This window comes from Crinia signifera, chromosome 1 (assembly GCF_055691185.1).
Source record: "Crinia signifera chromosome 1, ASM5569118v1, whole genome shotgun sequence".
In the NCBI taxonomy this organism is placed as follows: domain Eukaryota; kingdom Metazoa; phylum Chordata; class Amphibia; order Anura; family Myobatrachidae; genus Crinia; species Crinia signifera.
The window spans coordinates 57,982,179-58,002,657 of NC_139217.1; the positions used below are offsets into that span (position 1 = coordinate 57,982,179).

Here is a 20,479-nt window from a genome sequence, read left to right on the forward strand (position 1 = left end):
TTGGTTCGACTGAATTAACATATAAGTACAATAAACTTGTAAACCTATGAGCAATATATACAAAGATGTATTAAAGAGAGTATAGACATATATTTTTATTTTTATTTTTATTATTATTTTTATGAGAGAGACTAAGAAGCCAAGGTGAATAAATCATATTTATGAATAAGTATCTAAAAATAAAAAAATAAAAATATATATAGAAAGAAAAAGAGAGAGGTTGATACAAGGTCAAAAAATGATCAGGTTTTTCAGTCCAGGACGTGGCAGGATTACAATCCCTACACCAACCTAACAAACCATACACCAAAAAGGTACCGAGACCGAGAGGGAGAAGAGGAGGTGGAAAGGGAACAAAGAAAACAAAGACTGAAATAGACTCAACTGGCATATTTAATTTAATTTAACCTCACACCAATTGACAGACCCTCAGAAAACACTGCTGTGTAAAGGACTTAATTTTGCCCCACAGAAAGATCCAAACATCTTTGATCTTTTTACAGATCTTAATAGATTTACACGTGATTTATGCAGAAAACGTTTTTTTGCTAGTAAAGACCTAAAAAGAACCCAGCCTTTTGATGATATTAACCCTATAATTCTCGATAATTCAGACAGAGTAGGAATTGAGACCTTACAATCGCTATTAGACGAGAACAACCCAGATGAGATCGAACTATTTAATCTCAATTTATCCAATGCTTCCACAACAAAACCACGATTTAAGAAAAAATCAAATTTTTTTCCTCTTGAACATAAGAGCCCAGCCATCACCATCTTTTACAATAAAATTCTAGACGAATTTAAAGAACTATGTAATAAAACCACTAAAAATAGATCCATAAGGGACAATTTAACAAAATTAGAACGTGCAGAACTTAATAAACTAAAAAAAGTTTTAGCCATAGTAGTCAAACAGGCGGATAAGGGGGGTGGGGTAGTCTTGATGGAGAGAGAGGCCTACCTAAAAGAGGCCTACAAACAACTTAAAGATGCTGATTATTATATCAAACTCCCATCAAACCCCACCACCTCTTTCCAAACCCAATATAGAGACCTGTTGGACTGCGCAGAGGTGGAGGGTGCGATATCCAGAGAGGAATCACATTTTCTTTTTCCTTATCACCCTGTCACTCCCACTTTTTACTTTTTACCTAAAATTCACAAAGACCTCACCTCACCCCCAGGTAGACCCATTATTTCTGGTGTAGGATCCCTCACCTCTAATTTATCACATTTTGTAGATTCTCACTTACAAAAATTTGTTATTGCACTTTCTTCACACATTAAGGACACAACGCACATTTTAAATAAAACTTTAGATTTATCCTGGAACAGGGGTTGGGGTTTTCTAACCCTTGATGTCCAGGCACTATACACGAATATACCGCACGATAGGGGTGTGTGTGGGTGCAGTTAGTCACTATTTAGATTTGGACACTGAGATCACACCAGTTAAGAAGAAATTTATTTTGGATTCTATTCACTTTATTCTCACTCACAATTATTTTATTTTTGAAGATCACTATTATTTACAGCGCCTTGGGACTGCCATGGGGACCAGATTTGCGCCGAGTTTCGCGAACCTCTATATGGGCCGCCTAGAAGAACAACTTATATGGGGCGGTCCGAATAGAGAGAATCTGGTCCTCTATGGCCGCTTCATTGATGATTTATTTATTATTTGGGAAGGTGGACACGATTTGGCACAAGATTTCGTTAATTTTCTAAATCTTAACACTTTTAATTTAAAATTCACACACACTTTTAGTTACACGTCTGTTAACTTCCTGGATATCGCATTCTCCACCTCTAATGGCCTTTTAACTTCTGCAAACTATATTAAACAGGTTGGAACCAACAATTACCTCCACTATAATAGTGGACATTACAAGCCCTGGATAAACAATATCCCCAAAAACCAACTGTTAAGAATCCGTCGAAATTGTTCACTGGATACTGATTACAAACTACAATCTGAAATAATGATTAAGAATTTCAAGAGAAGGGGCTACCCTGATAAATTATTAAAGGAAGCATTGGAGAATGTAGATAAAGTTAAAAGAATTAACCTACTGGAACCCAAAAGTCAAATAAAAAATGATAATATAAATACCAACTCAATTGCTTTCATCTCAAAATTCAACAATAAATCACAACAAATTAAGAAAATTGTATTAGAAAATTTCAAATTACTATACCATGATAAAGTCCTACAGGGAGTCTTAACCAAACCCAAAATCACCTTCAGAAGGAACAGGAATCTTAAGGATTTTATATCCCCAAGCCTACTACCACCACTGAACCACCACGAAACGTCCACTTGGATTCCCCCCAAACCATTGGGCAATTTTAAATGCAATAGAAATATTTGCTTAACTTGTCAATACATGTCCAATAAAAAGAAAACAATAACTTCAACCCAAAATAAACAAACCTTTCCAATAAAACAATTTATTAACTGCGAAACAGTCTACTGTGTCTACGTGCTGGAGTGTCCGTGCAAACTCCAGTACGTGGGTCGAACCACTAGGAACCTAAAAAGCAGATTTAGGGAACATAGGAACAACATCCTTAAAAAACTGCATAATCACAGCATCCCACGCCATTTTTCGATTAAACATGGAGGTGACCCTAGTGGACTAACAGTGACAGGGATCGAACAAATTTTGAACACTAAAAGAGGAGGCGACAGGTTCAGAAAGCTTTGTTTGGCCGAATCAGCATGGATTTTCAAATTAGATACTCTGAATCCACAGGGACTGAAGCCCTGGACTTTACCTGTTTGGATTGATTTAAATAATAATTCTTTTTACACACCCATATATATTTTTTCTAAATTCTCATGGGTTGGAGCGACAGTGGTCTACCCGGCATGCGCAGCTTATTGTGACATCCCGGGTTAGCAGACACCTCTCTCTCCTCCCCCTGAGAATTTTACACATGAAACTGAAATATAGACAACTTTACAAATAAATCAAAATAATAGATGAAAGCCTGAATCAATTTATAATAACATTTCTTTGGAGTTTGCATTTGATCATATAAAGAAATGTAAACCATTTAATAAAACATAGATCAAATACAATTTATATTACATATATATAAAAAATCTCATCTATGTACTCTGGATTTCTACATCCCTTTTTTTCAAATAATTTGATTACTTGTGCCATTTGTTGTAACAACTTATGTAAAACTTCTATTTTTATGTGGTCACCGTGAATATAATAAAATAAAAATAGTAATGAATTATTCTACATTATTTGGAATTAATTAAAACAAGCAAAATAAAATGTTTTTTCTATTCATATAAAATTATAAGATTTCATAATTGATACTCTATTCTGTCATTGTATAGAAGGTTAGTACTAATAACAAAAACTAAATTTATAGGGTTAAATGTGATCCCCCATATGCAAAATTACTGTCCAAAGAATAATTTATCATTAATATCTATGTATTCTTATGCGCTATGAATCTACATTATATTTATCTATTGAATCTACTACTTTGAACGGTGAATTGTCCATTGAATTTATGCCGACTGCACCCTTTGGGCTAAAATATGGACAAATCAATGAACAGCTACAAAAGAAATAAAATAAAATCCAAGTCCTGTTACCATAATGACTACATTACTATATCCCTATATGCTCTCATCCGATTATCAGATGCGAAGGCATATAATATTTATATATATTTACTCCTAAGTATATTGTACACAAGGAAATCCTCCCTCTATCAACCTCTCTCTTTTTCTTTCTATATATATATATATATTTTTATTTTTAGATACTTATTCATAAATATGATGTATTCACCTTGGCTTCTTAGTCTCTCTCATAAAAATAATAATAAAAATAAAAATATATGTCTATACTCTCTTTAATACATCTTTGTATATATTGCTCATAGGTTTATAAGTTTATTGTACTTATATGTTAATTCAGTCGAACCAATGATTCTCAATATTTGTTTTTTATGCAACAACTAGTTAAAAAGTAAAAATGAAAATATAACATACTATTGCACGACAATGCTTTCAGACATAAGTTTAAATTGACGCGATAACATTAATTGTTATCAGCTCTCTAGCAAATAAATTGTGAACAACTAATCGATCTATTCAAGTCTGTCTCTATAAGAGAGATTCCTTTTTTTTTCTTCTCATTTACTAATATGTAAAATCATTCCCTCTTTTTCTATACTTACATGTCTTTTTATACTCTATGTGCGTTTATATAATTATGTTGGACACACTGTATGCATTTTAAATACTAGTCTGTACGCCTCAGTACTATAGAGCAATTGTATGTAAACTGAATAAAGTGACTAATTGATTAATTAAACGCCTGAAGTAATCACCCACCTATAAAGGTAGTACACCTTCAGAACACAGCTATTCGTCTTGAAAAAGTTCCCAGCATACAACAGGGGACGAAACGTGTTGACAAGCTACTATCCTGTACCTGTGAAGGTGATCCAAACAGCCATTTCACAGCAGAACTTCACGGAGGCAGCGCTAGCCGCACAACATCACCGGCAATTAGCCGCCTCGCGTGCTCCCCAGCCAGCAGCACAAATCCTGTGCATTCATCAACGGCACTTAGCCGCCCCAAGCTGATTCAAGCTCCGTATCTCCGGTTTCACTGTGAGCGTGCATCCCGCCACCTTCCTCCCCTGGGCTTACCGCCGACTGTGCCTTCCCAGCTGAAGTGCGGCTCACCTCTATCCTGAGCCGCCGGCCATCAGCCGTGTACAGTCCAACTATACTGCACAGAAGCTACCAGGGTTGACGGCAGGACGGCGCATCACCCTCCATACTACTTCGTGCCACCTCAGATTGAACGGTGTTTTGCACCCCAGACTGCGGGGTCACCTTACCGGCGTGCTGCCGAGGAGAGAAGTCATTTCCATCCCCATCAATCGGGACCGCCAGCATTAAGCACCTACCTACTACTAATTTGGTGAGCATAAAATATATGTGACTGCCTAACAACTGCATAAAAATCTTATATATACCTGACTGGCCAGTCCTGAATAATCCGGACCTACATATAAGATTTCTCTTATATATATATTCTGTTGCTGCAACAATTACCTGCAGAATACCGCCAGCTTCAAGTCATTTTTCACTCACTGAGCTCATAATTATATCCTGCTGTGAAGTTATCCAAACTAAAATAGCTGTTTTGGGATCCCAATTTTTATTACATTTATATGCTATATTTTATTATTGTATTTGTTTGTTGTAAATTTATGTGTTTTTTCTAGATATAAAATTTATATAAAAAAGCTACAGTGTGTCCTGCATTCATATTTATACGGTCACCTAGTGTACAATTATCTATATACAGCAGCGCAATTCACTCCTACCCCCCCCATCCAGTATAGGTGCGCACACACGGATAGATTTGGCAAAAGATCTGGGCGTTCCCGACTGATTGAAATGACCAATCACTCAAATCGTTCCATGTGTATGATGAACGATATAGCTGACGATGCGCATACCCGTCGGTCGTTGGTAGAGGTCAACAGGGGCGGATCCAGGAAAAAATGACAGGGGGGCACCAAGATAGGGGAGGGGGGGGTGTTAGTGGTGCCAGTGTGCACGCTCAGAGAGCAGAGAGAGAGAGGAGGAGAGCAGAGAGAGAGAAAGAGAGCAGATAGAGGGTGGGAATGGGATTAAAAATAGGCCCTGGCATTGAAAGTACGCAGGCCTACCTTGGCATCAATAGTGAAGTATGTAGTTGCGCACGCGCCGAAGGCTCTGAATAAGGGGGTGGGGCACTCAAAGGGGGGAGTGATCTTGAGTGTAGTGTACCATACCATATACCACTTCCACACATTATGCAACAAAGTAGTAGACCCCATTATATTTGCCCCTTACACATGATGCAACACAGATTGAGCCAAAATTCACATAATGCTACACAGATTACGCCAATACTGTATTCACAACATGCTCCATAAATAGGGACATTGCGTAAAAAATGTGCACCATTACACGTTAAGCCACACATCATAATGTCCATTACGTATAATGCCAAACACCATAATGCCAATTACAAATTATGCTACATAAGTGCTGCTTACCTTCATGCTCGTTGCCAGGGGTTCCATGCTCGTTGCCAGGGGTTCCATGCTCGTTTCCATGCGGGATTCCTTGCTCATTGCCATGTGGGAAATGTATTTTTTTTGTTCCGACCAATGATGCTTATGCAGAGCCCCCCATCCCGCCACACACCCACAGTATGTCACCCTTCCATGGCCGCTGCACCAGGATCCTCCGTCCAGTCAGTGCCAGATTGTGGGACCATGCCCCCTCTATCATTTCTAGGAGGAGCTGGCGATCCCGTCTTGTGGAGCACTGCTGCCTGGCGCTTTTTCATGGGACCCGCTGCAGCCTCCAATGAACCTGCCCATCGAGCCCCCGCGAAACCCACAGCCGATGCTTCCATGGGACCTGTCGTTGCTGCTGACCGGTGCTCCCTCCATGCTTCATGACAGCAGCAATGTATCCACCGGCCCGCTGCATACTTCCCAACTTTTGAAAGTATGAAGCTATTACCTGCTGCTCCGAAGGGGTGAGCGGCCCAAGAAGGAATCTTCCTGCATTTAATTGCCCCTTCCAGCCAGTGCCTCCTCCAAATGGCCCCGGCTAGGTGGGTGGCTTATAGCTAAATGGTATCTTTCCCCCCGCAGAGATGTCCGGCTCCATTAGAGGCTGCACAGTGCAATGCCCCAGCAGGTGCCACATTATAATGATGTGACTATACAGCAATGTTTCATATGATCGCCTACATGGTGTACAGGCAGCATTGCTACGGTCTGCTCATCATGATAACGGTCCCCACAGAGGAAACTAGTTCTATTATCAGTGCATGCATATGTCATGTTGCTCTAGCACATAGATGCGCAGTATATCGTGAGGGTGCAGAGTATAGGGGTGCAGGGTGTGGGGGGCACAGGGTTTGGGGAATGAGGGGTGTGGAGGTGCAGTAGGTGAGGAGTGAGAGGTGTGGTGGGCAGGGTGTGGGGAGTGAGGGGTGTAAGGGGCACAGTGTGTGTGGAGTTAGGGGTGTGGAGGTTGTGGGAGGCGCAGGGTGAGGGGTTCAGGCTGTGGGGTGATGCAGGGACCGCGCACAGTAGTAGAATTTTTGCCAAAATCTTCCACCGGCCCTGCCTGTGCTTGAGTGGTGTCTACTGATTGGCTGCCGGACCGCGAACGAGGTCCGATTGGCTTGCGACCCCGACAGGCTGCTGCAGGAGCGCAAGATTTAAAATAGCCGGGAGTCGGGACCTAGGGCTGCTGCAGTGTCCTCCTGACAATACAGCCGGGCAGCTCTCTGCTCTCTGCCCGGCTGTAAATTCTTTCCGGCGGCGGGCGGGAGCTAAAGTAAAAAATAAAAAAAAAATCAGATATGACAGGGGGGGGGGGGGGGGGGGGGGGTTGGGATTGGGCACGTGCCCGGGTGCCTCCCCCCTAAATCCGCGCATGGAGGTCAATGATCTTTCCTGCATGCAGAAAGATCATAGACCAGTCGTCAGCGATGTGTACCAATAGTTTTATGTGTATGCATGATGAACGATTTGGTAAAGCTGATTGACTGGCTCCCACTCAACCATTGTTAAAGATCAATCGTTCATGTGTAAACATTTGCTTAATTGTTCATCATTTGACACAAAATCATTTGTGAGGGAGATCAGAGGAAATCCTTAAAGACATTGAATCATTTGCCAAATCGCTCGGTGTGTATGCACCTTAACTTTTCCAATATACAGCCAGTAGCCAGTTTAGTGCTCACAGCAGTTCATTTTCAAAATATCCTAATAGGAGACAAAAAAAAGCATTCAAAAGTTTCCTATAGGACATGTTTGTATTTAAATAACTTAGAACATGTTTGAACTTCACAGTCTTTATATTGGTCTATGCATCGCCATAGAAGCCAATTACTTATTGGTCTATTGGCAGCACATTCATTGGAGTCATCACTCTATATCTATTTCACATGGATTGTTGCTATGGGCAACCAATCAGAATCTACTTCTTATATTCTTATGAAATAGAACTCCATGTTAGTAAATAACCCCTCGAAGTCCTGAAAAGTATTATTATTAGGTTTGGGTTTTGCACTTACATCTGTGTCTAGTACGCTACTCTCCTCACTTACAGAGCTCTGACATCTTTATTAGCCTTATAACTGTCACGAGAGGCTTTGGTCTTGTGTAGGCGTGTTTAAGCTGGTATTTATGCTGCTTCGTTTATGTGTTTGATGTTGGAAGTCATTTTTATTTAAAAAATTTTTTACCAGCAACGGTGACTTGATCTTTTTTCTTTTTGTATAAAGTGTGCTTATTATTGTTACATTGGGCCTTATTCTAGTTCACTCTTCCTGACAAAATCCTTCTTAGATGGACAAAACCATGTGCACTGCAGGTGGGGCAGATGTAACTTGTGCAGAGAGAATAAGATTTGGGTGGGGTTTTACTTCAAAGTAAGATCTATATTGCAGTGTAAAAATAAAGCAGCCAGTTTTTTACCCTGCACAGAAACAAAATAACTCACCCAAATCTAATTCTCTTTGCACATTTTACATCTGCCCCCCTGCAGTGCACATGGTTTTGTCCTTCTAAGAAGGATTTTGTCAGAAAGAGTGAACTAGAATAAGGCCCATTGTGTGAAAGATTATTTTCTCTTTCTCTCCCACTCATTCTCTATCTCTGCCTCTCTCTCAGTCTATTTCCTTCTCTCCTCTCTTTCTCTCGAGGTCTCTCTCTTTTTACCTCTCTCACTGACCGTCTCTCTCTTTCTCCATATTTTTATGAGCAGCGAACAGGGTTCATCTGTTTTCTTCGCTGATTTTGGAGTATAGCAACAGCTGCAGGCTGAGAGTTACTTGAGGGATGATAGGTCAATCTGTGTATCACTGTGTATTCTCTCTATGGGGGTTATTTTGGTTTACTCCTTCTGACAAATTCCTTCTTAGATGGACAAAACCATGTGCACTGCAGGGGGGCAGATGTAAAATGTGGAGAGAATTCGATTTGGGTGAGTTATTTTGTTTCTGTGCAGGGAAAATACTAACTGCTTTATTTCTACACTGTAACATAGATCTCACTTTAAAGTAAAATCCCACCCAAATCTAATTCTCTCTGCACAAGTAACATCTACCCCACCTGCAATGCACATGGTTTTGTCCATTTGAGAAGAAATTTGTCAGAAGGAGTGAACCAAAATAACCCCCTATGTGTTGATGTTTTGCCATTGATAGCAAAAACACATATGAGACCAACAGATGCTGCAACTAAGGAACAACTTAGTAAAGAGTATATAGTATGAGTAACATGCTGTAATACTGCTCAGCCAGCAGATGGAGCATGGCCACACCCCTTTTTTTTCATGTGTGTGTGCCGTATGCAAACTATAAGAATGCCATATCCAAGATTTAGCCCCAAATCGTCCCTGCCTTGTTTGTTGCTTTATGCAGAAAAACCCAATTTGAGTATATTTTACTTTTGGACTTGTCAAAATGATTTTTTTCCACGTATATTTTTGTGTTGCGGGTCAGGCATCTTTTCATTCCACATTTCATAAAGCAATTGTTTCAGCTGTTTTACCCAGTATTTGGTTTTGGAGATAGCAGACTGCTATGATTTCTTGGAAGAAAACAATGGGGGTGGAGTGGTGCGCTATCAATAGCAGCTGGCACTGGGTAGTCAAGCCCAAGAAGTATATTTAAAGAAACAAAAGATGTGCCAGCGGTAGCTGCTTCCAATAATCTCAACAATTAATATTTAATTAATAGCATAAGCGGCTTCTTCAGGAGCCGGACGCAAATATCCGGGGAAACGCGTTGAGCTAATCCAATTGCCTGGGTTATTCTTTATGTGACCTGTCCTTTCTCCCATTGACGTTAAGAATCCTTTATGAACTGGACCCTTGCCTATTTGGGTTATCTGCATTATCCCTAATTCCAGCTGTAAGGAGGAAAACAAACACGCCTAATCGGGAGGCCTGAGCCCTTGAAAATATAGGGCAATCAAGGACATTTGCTGTCACCCCCACTGGACATTATCCAGACGATTTCCAAGGATGGTAACAAACGATATTTATCTTTATCATCTATAAATACTCCAAGAATTGGAGATCTCATCACAACATCCCTGATATATTTTATCAATTGCTCTATTTTTTTATGTATTTTTTCTTTTTATGTATTATGGGATAGATGTACATCACTTATGCTATTAATTAAATATTAATTGGTGAGAACCGTCTTGTCATATTATTGGAAGCAGCTAGCGCTGGCACATCTTTTGTTGCTATGATTTCTTGTACTCAGTAGGTTGCTGGCATATCTGCATCAAGAGATCTATTAGAGGTTGCAAAAATGATTGCAATGCAATTGATCATGACCTCACTGCCAAACAGTCCACATATACGTGTCAAAATGACCTTGACTTGAAGGCTGAAGTCTTTACGGGCAGTAAAATTTACAGAGTTTGTGGCAATTAGGTTAAAATGTTGAATTCTGTTAAAAGATGTGATTAGCTATTTAACTAAAGCAGTAAAACCACTACTCAACCACCCCATGGGGTTGTCTCACCTGCTGTGGCTCCAGTGACTGGTCCTTGCTCTCTGACTCATAGTTAGAGGCCTCTCCCGACCACACAGCCGTGGAATGCAGAGGCTGCAAAGTTATGCCTCAGCAGGTAAGAGTAAAATACACCCCAATATCTTGATTCTGAACAAAAACCTGTGACCGTATAACGTAGGTTTTGGCCAAGTCTGATGTAAGTGCTTTGGTTGCTAAAGTTTCATTATATTTCATTTGTGACAACAACCAACTAACTAATAGATAAATAATTAACACTAAAACCTAGAAGAATACAAACAGTATATAGCCAAAGTTCGTCCAATTGGTATTGACAATATTCATCAGACTTTTAAACTCTGCACCACTAATTTGTTAAAACCAAAGTGATGGGACAAAAGCAATTTTAAAGCATTTAATGATTGTAACATTTCCCATTGCCCAGCACCCTTTTGTATAATAAAATATTCATGATTTACAATTAAAGTTCTTGGAATTGTCACTCCATTTATTTGAACATTTGATTTATGGTTCCATTAAAAAAAATGAATCTAAAATAAAAAATTAGAAACACATTAATATTTTACAACGTATATGTAATTTAATAATAAGTGAAATGACTTCTGCTTTCTGACTAAGGATATTATTTGCTCCTAAATTGCTGAATGTACTGTTAAGTACAGTACCAATAAGTGCCAATGCTGTGAAGGAACCCCAGTCGGTCAACTGTATAGTTTTTATCCAAAACTTGTCGCGATTTTTGGTTGCAGATGGAACCACATTATTTTATATGTCAGATGTTGGTCTATACTTTGTCTCTTTATTATTGATGAGAATTAGACATTTTACCTTATTGATCTTTTGATCCAGTTCACCCCTGAAGAAGTTCTTTTGGGATGAAACGCGTAGGGTTGTTTATGCGGTTTTATGTCAGATGTTGGATCAATTATTGAACTTTTACGAGAATCGTCAAATTAAGATTTTTTTTGTACTGATGTTATGAATAAATACTATTCATTTTCAACATTTTGTACCATTTCTGGTGAGAATATAAGAGCGCACTTCTATATCTCTTCTTTTCATTCCTATCCCTTGTGCCTCTATTAACAGCAAGGCGCTAGCGAAGTGCTGCCACCCCCTTAACACAGAAGAAGGTCACAAACCCCCCCTTTTCTATATATATGCCTGCTGAGTGAATTATTTCTGAGTGCAACCGTCCCCCCACACTATATATATATATATATATATATATATATATATATATATATATATATAGCAATCCAAATAAAGAACGTCACTCCAGGTCTTGGTGCAGAAAAAACGTAGTTTTACTAAGTGCCTACGGCGTTTCGGGTCAAGCCCGTCTTCAGGACATACTTAGTACAAATAACATACATTTATACATGTGTGTAACTCACCCATCCCGGTGCTACCCGCTCCCGCATCCGCCCACCGGCGTGTTCTCCGTCTCACTTCCGGGTTCATCCTCCCGGAAATAACGTGACGCCATCTCGGGTCATCATGTTGGACGGGCAACACTGCGATGCACTCTATAGTGTAAGGGGGAGACCCCTGAAATAGAACGAGCACCCGAGCAAGTACGTTCATCAAACTGGTGGGCAGTGCCGGACCCTTGCAACAATTATATATATATATATATATATATATATATATATATATATATATATATATATGTATATATGTGTGTGTGTGTGTGTGTGTGTGAGCTTTAGGACCCATTTCAGACCAGACACCTACTTCGTGTCCATCCCCATATGAACGGCATGCAAATGAAAAAAGATGCAGGATTCCTTCACTACTAGGGGTCATGCACGCGCATTGTGGCCCAAACGCACACGGCAGTTCATAAATACTCAGTCTGAATTGGGCCCTTACTCTCTTAGGAATTCTTTGGTTGCTCAACAATTTATTCCATAACAATACAATGACCCCCCCTATAACCACGTGACTCATGTCCTGTGGATATGCAGTAATAAAACATCAATGTAGGATTATTAGATATTTTGCATATTTGTAAATATTAACTCTCTATGACCTGATATGATTATTATGGTCATTATACTGTATTTATATATCACCGAATAGTAAATGTAGCTGTACAATGCAGGGAAAGACTTTGTAATAGGCATTGTGGAACTTAGATGTGGGTGGAGTTGCTATAAGGCGCCTAATGAGTTATACTGATTGGCCTATACCTTTACTTAACTCTAATTGCCTAGAAATAATTCACACAGACACCTTATTCTACGAATAACGACATGGACAACAACTGCATAAGTTTAAAGCGGTCATATATATTTATTGAAATGGTATGACCCTTATTTGTCTAAGGGATGGCCATGAAAGCACTTGAAACCAGCTCCAGTCAAGGGTGTTACTCATGGTAGCGACTGAAACGCCCCAATCCAATAACACCCCCTATCACACTGTCAATTCCGGAACGCTATCCGTTCCAGAACTGATTGTAAACAATTGTTTTTAGGCTGGCGCAACAGGCGCTAAATTACAATATGGAATGAATGCGTTCCGAATTCCTCGCCCCGCAACCCTAAGGCCGCCAAGCACCACCGAAACACAGCCGTAAATTGGAATCGGGTCAGGGGCACCTCATCTGCATGTGCCAAAAACTGTATAGCGGCCTTAGGTCTGCGGGAGACATACTCCTTAGCTAGGAGGACTGGGCAGATATCACCGTTGCCATGGGCTTTTAAAGAAATCCAGCTGCCTTTGCCCAGCTGGTCAGTTTTGGACCTCCTAATCCTACACATCACCAGCCTGTCCCTGAAGACCATGTCTTCCATCAGCAGCCCTGTGGCAGATTGCTTATTAGCCGGTACTATCTTGCTAATGCAGAAAGCGCCAAAGAAGGCGAACACAAACGCCACTCTAAATAGGGTCACCTCAAAAGCGCTCTCAGCGACAGTGGGCAAACAACGCTGGGCAAACAAGCCACTAACTCGCCCAGCTTCTCTTGTCTATGGGTCTAAGAGAATCTGGTGCCACCGGCTGTTCCCTGGCCCAACCCCGAATAGCCTTGGTGATTCCGAAAGCCTTAGTGGGGTCATGCTTGCCATGCAAGGGGGAATAAAAGGATATTCTGGCTAAAGCAGCCAACATGGCTGACTTGGACCTGCCCTTCCTATAATTTGCTCACACAAAAGCAAGTAAACGGTCATCAACAACTCACCGCCAACCTCGTGGGAAGCTTGAAATGACAACCAGTCTCTCCAAGTGGAATAGGCTCTACGCGTGGAAGGTGCTAAGGATAACAAAGCCAGCTCTGTTACGCCTACTATATGATCTGCCACACAGAACGGGGACAACTGAGCCCCTGGGGTGAAGCCTCGGGGGGCCAATTTGAGAAACTTCACAAATTGGAACCGCGATAGAGCATCCGCTATGCTGTTATAAACCCCCTGGATGTGCCTCGCCCTAAATTGTATGTTGCGTCGCAAGCAATGCAACAGAAGTGCCTGAGGGGAAGAAGAACTCTGGTTGTTGATGGTGTGAACCACCCCCATAACTCTACCGCCACTATAATTGGAAAGAGCTCCAACAGCAGCAGGTTGGCTGTGAGTAGTGTTCCCGCCCCAGCAGATGCTGTAGCACCTTATAAGGTATCCTGTTCTTCTCCTTGGGAGGACCTCTGGGTGTTGTGGCGAAACCAGCGCCTGCAGAGAGTTCGGGAGACACATGCTTGGTATTAGACCCCGGGTACATACGTGTAGGAAAACCTGTGTTGCCCCCGTGTAACCTCCCACCCAAAACTCACCCGGTGGCAGGAACCCGGGGCTGCTGCGCATGGTAGTAGGGATAGTTGCCCACCGGGTACCCCTGCGACTGGCCGACTGGCCAGTGTGGAGCATGCTGCGGGGTGAAACCTGGCCAACCCTGACGTACTACATTCTTGCGGACAACATGGTCTGCTGGAAATAAGGGAAAGTGGAGGTGTGTCCCCCGAAATACTGGGGACCAAACTGCTGTTGGTATGCCTGGTATCCCTGGTGGCCAGTGGACAATGGCGTGGTGAAAGACCTCGTCGTCTGCGCTTGATGTGTGACGGGGGCTGCAAGAATGCCTGCAAGCTGGCACTGAAAGCAGGGGAGGTGAAGCCCTGAGCTACAGGCTGTGCGAGAGGAGGGCACAGAAAACTTGGTTGCGGTACAGAGGCCGATATATAGCCCTGGTGCGACGAGAGCTGCTGCATGTGCAGTAGGTGCACTGGGGTGGAGCCCCTACCCAAGGGGTGAAACATCAACGCTCAGGAGAGGAAAATGCAGCAGAGAAGGGTAAAGAGGAATGGATAGCACTGTAAGGAAAGGAAAAGTGAGTTGCAAACTTAATATACCCCTCTCTAACTGAAAGCGCCCCTATGCTACCTGGTTGGCTAACCCACCTGCCACTCACCACCTAAGCTTTTCCTGGGTAATCTGACCTTCTTCAATAACTTTATTTAAACAATCATTAAATTCACAGGCTCTTAAATACACTTGAGCCTATGCAGCCTTCGTTCTATCTCACTGCTGCTTCCTTGGAAGCAGCAACGAAAGTTAAAAGTGCTGTATGGTCATAAACAGACATCTCCTACTGCAGTAGTGATCTGAGCTGCATCCTAGACCACTCACCATCTGGTGACTTCTGCCACCCATGGGGACATGCATGTCACCCATCGGAGAGGTCAGGAAATCTCTAAGCAACCATAAGCGACACACCTCCTTTTTGGGGAACTTACTCTATAACTGCTCCCTCCTCGTCTCCAAAAGCACAGCAGACTGTCAATCACTTACAGTTTGCTGCCATCCTCCTTCCTACATTGCAGGACTCTCTCCAGAATGTGTAGAATGGCTCCTGCTCATGTGCAAATGAACCTTTGCGACACACAAACCAACTCCAACCACATTGTATTTGTTTATTTACAGTTACTTATATAGCACAGCATATTCTGTTGTGCTTTACAATTGGAAATAACGGTGATAAAACAAACTGGGTAATAATGGACTGACATAGAGGTAGGAGGGCCCTGCTTGCAAGATTTCAATCTGAATACCTCCTGTAAGCATTGATGTTGTGATGCCTGACCATAGTTGTGTACATATTTATATTTGCACAGGTTTTTTTTTTTACAGTTTTTAATTATCATTATTGTTATTATTTTTGTAATAGATTTGGCTTAATCCATTCTGTTTTTACGAATCTGCTCCTCTGGGCTAGTGCGGTGGCTACAGAATCCGACCACATGCTGGAGGAGCACCTGGGCAGGCTGACATCCCTTGGATTTACCAATATATCTATAAGTAAGTTAAATGTAGGAATTATATATATATTTTTTATTTTATTTTTTCAGTACTGACACAAACTTTATTTTCACTGAAGGTTTTGAGCTTTGGACAATATGTTTTTTTTAGTTTAACATATTTTATTCACATTTATACAAATAACAATGTATAAGATTCTCAAATGCACAATACACAAGAAAAAAAATAATAATAATAATAATGAAAAAAAAAAAAATAATATTAATAATAATAATAAAAAAATAAAATAAATAAGTACAATAAAACAGGACAACGTCCTCCATGTTATTGCAAAGAACATACCACAAAATTGCAAATTGACACGTAAATATTGCTTATAAAATTGTTCCTATACCTTTTGAAAGTGTTGTTACCATATCTACTCTTACATTAATGTTTTAAGTTATTACGGATTAATAAGTTTGAAGGACATAGTATATATATATATATAAAAAAAAAATAATAATAATAAAAAAAAAAAAATTAAATAAAATATAGCCCGGGGATATTTAATTTGTAAGAGTTCTTCAGAGATGCTTTTTCAAATGAGTTACCATGTAAAAGGTCAAAATTAAAATTTATAATACTAAATTCTCAAGATGGTCATGTTTTTTCCTGCCCTGTATAGTTTGTGTAAAAACATACCATGGATTCCATATTTGAATACATTTTATGGAGTTGTTCTGTAGAAAAGCCGTTATCTTCTCCATTGAAGCTACACACCAAATCTTATTAGCCACTGTTTGAACTGAAGGAGCGTTTTGATTCTTCCAGTGTGATGCGACAAGACATCTTGCCGCACTTAGTATGTGGCTTGCTAATCTTTCTGAAAGAGGGTCTAGAGAAGTTATCGGATGTTCCAACAGAAAAGACCATGGGTCCCTAGTTTATAATAGTGAATACATACTGTACAGTATATTGTGTGTCATCCAACAGGAGAAATGGGGTCTATCTAACATGTAGTTAAACATATATTATATCTTTATTTATCCCATTGTCTACTGAGGTTCTGTGCGCTGAGCCTATTTTCACACTCTTGGGGTCGGTGACACTCCAGCGCAGTGGTGTAACTTTATCCAAGTTGATTGCAAATGCTAAATCTTTCTATAATGGACAAAACCATGCTGCACTGCAGATGGGGCAGAAGTGACATGTGCAGAGAGCATTAGATTTGGATGGGGTGTGTTCAAACTGAAATCTAAATTGCAGTACAAACATAAAGGAGTCAGTATTTACCTTGCACAGAAACAAAATAACTCACCCAAAGCTAACTCTCTCTGCACATGTTACATTTGCCCCACCTGCAGTGCACATGGTTTTGCCTGTCTATCAACTCTGAATCTGGGCCATTGTCAACAACCAACTCCATTGTCCCTGACAAAGGATATCTGAAATGTAAAAAAAAAAAAAAAAATTGCAATAAAACTGCAAGATCGTGTATTATAAGTTAGTGTGTCTAGGGAGTAGTAACTTTTGCTATACTATACTTCTGTAAGGTAGTCTGAGTGTGAGATACCCAATTGCGAAATACAAAGGGTCCTACTTACCTCCTGCGGGCTAAGACTTCACCTTTAATAGCCACGTTTGTTGGGCCAAATTAGGTCTGGCCCCAGTCTGGTGTCGCCAGGTCTTATGAGATACAAGGTTGCGTACAGGAGACTTTGGAATTCTGCAATAACCAGGTAATGAGGTACTGCACTCAAAGAACCCAAATGAGGTAATAGGACCCAAATGCAACAATGCACAGATGGTCCCTGGGTACGAGCACAAACCAAAAATAGCAGGTGCAACAATGTACAGATGGTGATACAATAACAATAACCCTAGTTACATGCACCAGGAGGGAGTTAACCCCTAACAGGCCAAGCCTGACTCCTGTGCAGGCAACTCACTGTAACAATGCAGAGATGGTAAATAAAGCTAAATACAAGAGGAAAATGCTGCAGGGAAAACCCCTGACTTATCTGAAGATAATGCACAGCAGGCTCAGGCAAAGGAACACTGCAGTAGGACCACAGGATACAGAGCTGGAGAAAGGCTGGTACCAGGAACACACTGACAGGTCTGGACAATGCTATAACCGGAGTCACACAGCAAGTCTGGCTGGAATTTATTTGAAAAGCCGCCCCGCTGACCAGTGACATCAGTGGAGCATGCCAGGCAGCCGGGGAAGAGGACAGAAGCTCGGGGTGTTGCCTGGCAATGTCCCCGATGCTTCTGAGTGTTAGGTTTCGGGTGTGAACCCGCAGCCAGGACTTCTGTTTAGGACAGCCAAGGCGGGACCCTACGCTGACTCTGTTGACCCTTAACTTGCCGAAACTAACTAATGCAGCTAATAGCGCCAGCGACCTAGTCGCCAATAACCAGCGACTGCGTTGCATGCACAATAAAGAATACACCACACCAAAAGCACACTATGAACAATACGCACAAAACACTGAACACAGAATAAGGATACAGTGAACTGCTTAAAGGACACCCTTGCACACCAAGCAGAGGGTGGGTAAATAACGATATGCTCAGGAGAGCCACAAGAAATAATAAAATAAACCAGGCCCCTAGCAGGGGTACTCAGGAGACCAGGAACCAACTGAAGAGACAAGGAACCACCACAGGGAAGACTTCCCTGGCACTGACAGGCACTGGTGCAGAGAAGGAATATGGTAGATTGCCAGGACTTTATAAATAAACAAGGAACAAAACCAGGCTCCACTGGAGCACTTACGTGACCTGGAACTGACACAGCAGGACCATGGAACATCCAGCAGCTCAGGATGGTAAAGAGCAGGCTGGGACAGACTGGAGCAGACAGACAGGATTCTGCTACTGAAAGTAAGCAGGCTGGAACTGCCAAAGGCCAGGAAGGCTGCACTGGGCTGAGTGCAGGGAGAAATAAACTAATGACCAGCAGATGGCTAGTGAGCTCCTAACAGAGCAATAACCTGACAGAGGGCCAGCAGGAAACAGGAACTAGTAGCTACCTGCAAAAGGAACAGGAAGCTAGGACTCAGGAACTGAAGCTTTCACTGGCAGGGCAGAGCTAGAGAGAATGTCCTATGAACAGATTAAGTGATTATTCAGCTGAGAGAGATCCAGACAGCTCCCAAGCTGTAATAACGAGCTCCTTACCTCACAGACTTGTGAATAAATTAAGCTCACAGGAGGCCACCAGAGAGTCAAATGCCAAGCACAAACTGAACAGAACACAAAACAGAACTGAACCATTAATCATGGTTCCTAACAGTACCCCCCCTTGAGGAGGGGTCAACGGACCCCAATATACTTATCAAAAAGTATACAAGCCTGGACATTGGTAGAAGAGCAAAAAAAGCATCACCAGAAAAACAGACACAAGCTGTGACACTGAGGGCTATTTCACACGCTCCGGTGTCCATTATTCACCACTGTGTGTGGCACAGCATTTGGCCATGTGGGGTTTTGCCACCCGACAGGAGCCGGAGCATGTGAAACAGCCCTGAGCCAGGAGCTTGTCCGGAAGGTGGGTGCTGCCCACCTCCTTCCCCAAGGCTCCAACGCTGCCGGAGCTCAAGGGGACAGCGGGGAGGCAGCGGCACCAGCACAGCACCTGACATCTGAACCTCCAAAGCACTTACCACCGCTGGAGCTTGGAAGGAGAGCAGGGAGGCGGTGGTGCACAGCACGGCACCTAACAACTTCTATGTTTGTGTCTTTTATTGTCAGCCTAGTGGTTATAACCAAAGAGACATGACTAGGGATGCCATTTTTGACTGAGATTTCAATCCCGGGAATGGAACCTCTAATACCTGGATTTTGTGATTAACATGCTCATGCGCATTTCATATCTCTCTGACGAGCTGAGTTCCAGCTCAGGCGCTGCCTGAAAAACATGCCGTGCGACTGCGCAGTGTGATGTTAATGGTCATGCTGCACAGCCACGCACCTGCCCACCCCCTCCGCTGGCCCCCTTCAAACCACGTCCCCACACTCCCACTCTGTTGCAAGTTCACCTGCCCACTCCAGCATCTAATAGACTTTACACCCCAGCTATCCAGCGTCAACTCCTAGAACCCATGCATTTAAAGAGGACTGTTAAGGTTTCCATACAAATATGCACTTAAGTTTGAATTTCATGATGATAAATTTCCCTTAAATCAAGGTAAAGGAACATATTTCATAGTCTCCTCTATACCAAAGCATTTGCCTGGAACTCTCTTTTGTGGGATTGGAATGAGCTTCCATACACCATGTCTGCTTCTATGACAGCATTTAGCAAAGTCTTTGCTAAGTCTAGTTTGGTGTCCTTTTCCTCTGCAAGTCTTCAACACTTACGACAGGACACCATGCTCATTGGTCAGTACACAATTCATTTTTATACATCAACTTTGGAGCACACTGAGAATAAGTAAGAATTGGTAGCCACCATCTGGCAATGCATCTCAGACAAAATAACAACAGGCTTGGGGTTTTTCATATTCTGATAATATTTTGGATAACAAAAATCCAATTATTCTATTCATTCATCATTCTCAGACACAAAACCTACATTCTCTTCAGTATACTCGGAATTCACTTTTGTAGACT

The 20,479-nt window shown here is 41.6% G+C and overlaps 1 protein-coding gene across 1 annotated transcript in view; it reads left to right on the top strand.

The window, feature by feature from the left end:
• The window catches only part of LOC146025918 (proton channel OTOP1-like), a 70,185-nt gene that overhangs the window by 41,101 nt on the left and 8,605 nt on the right, over nucleotides 1-20,479 (top strand). Inside the window, exon 4 of the mRNA XM_083156119.1 lies at nucleotides 15,786-15,916. Coding sequence (XP_083012245.1) covers nucleotides 15,786-15,916 — 131 coding nt within the window. The remainder of the gene's footprint in view (nucleotides 1-15,785; nucleotides 15,917-20,479) is intronic.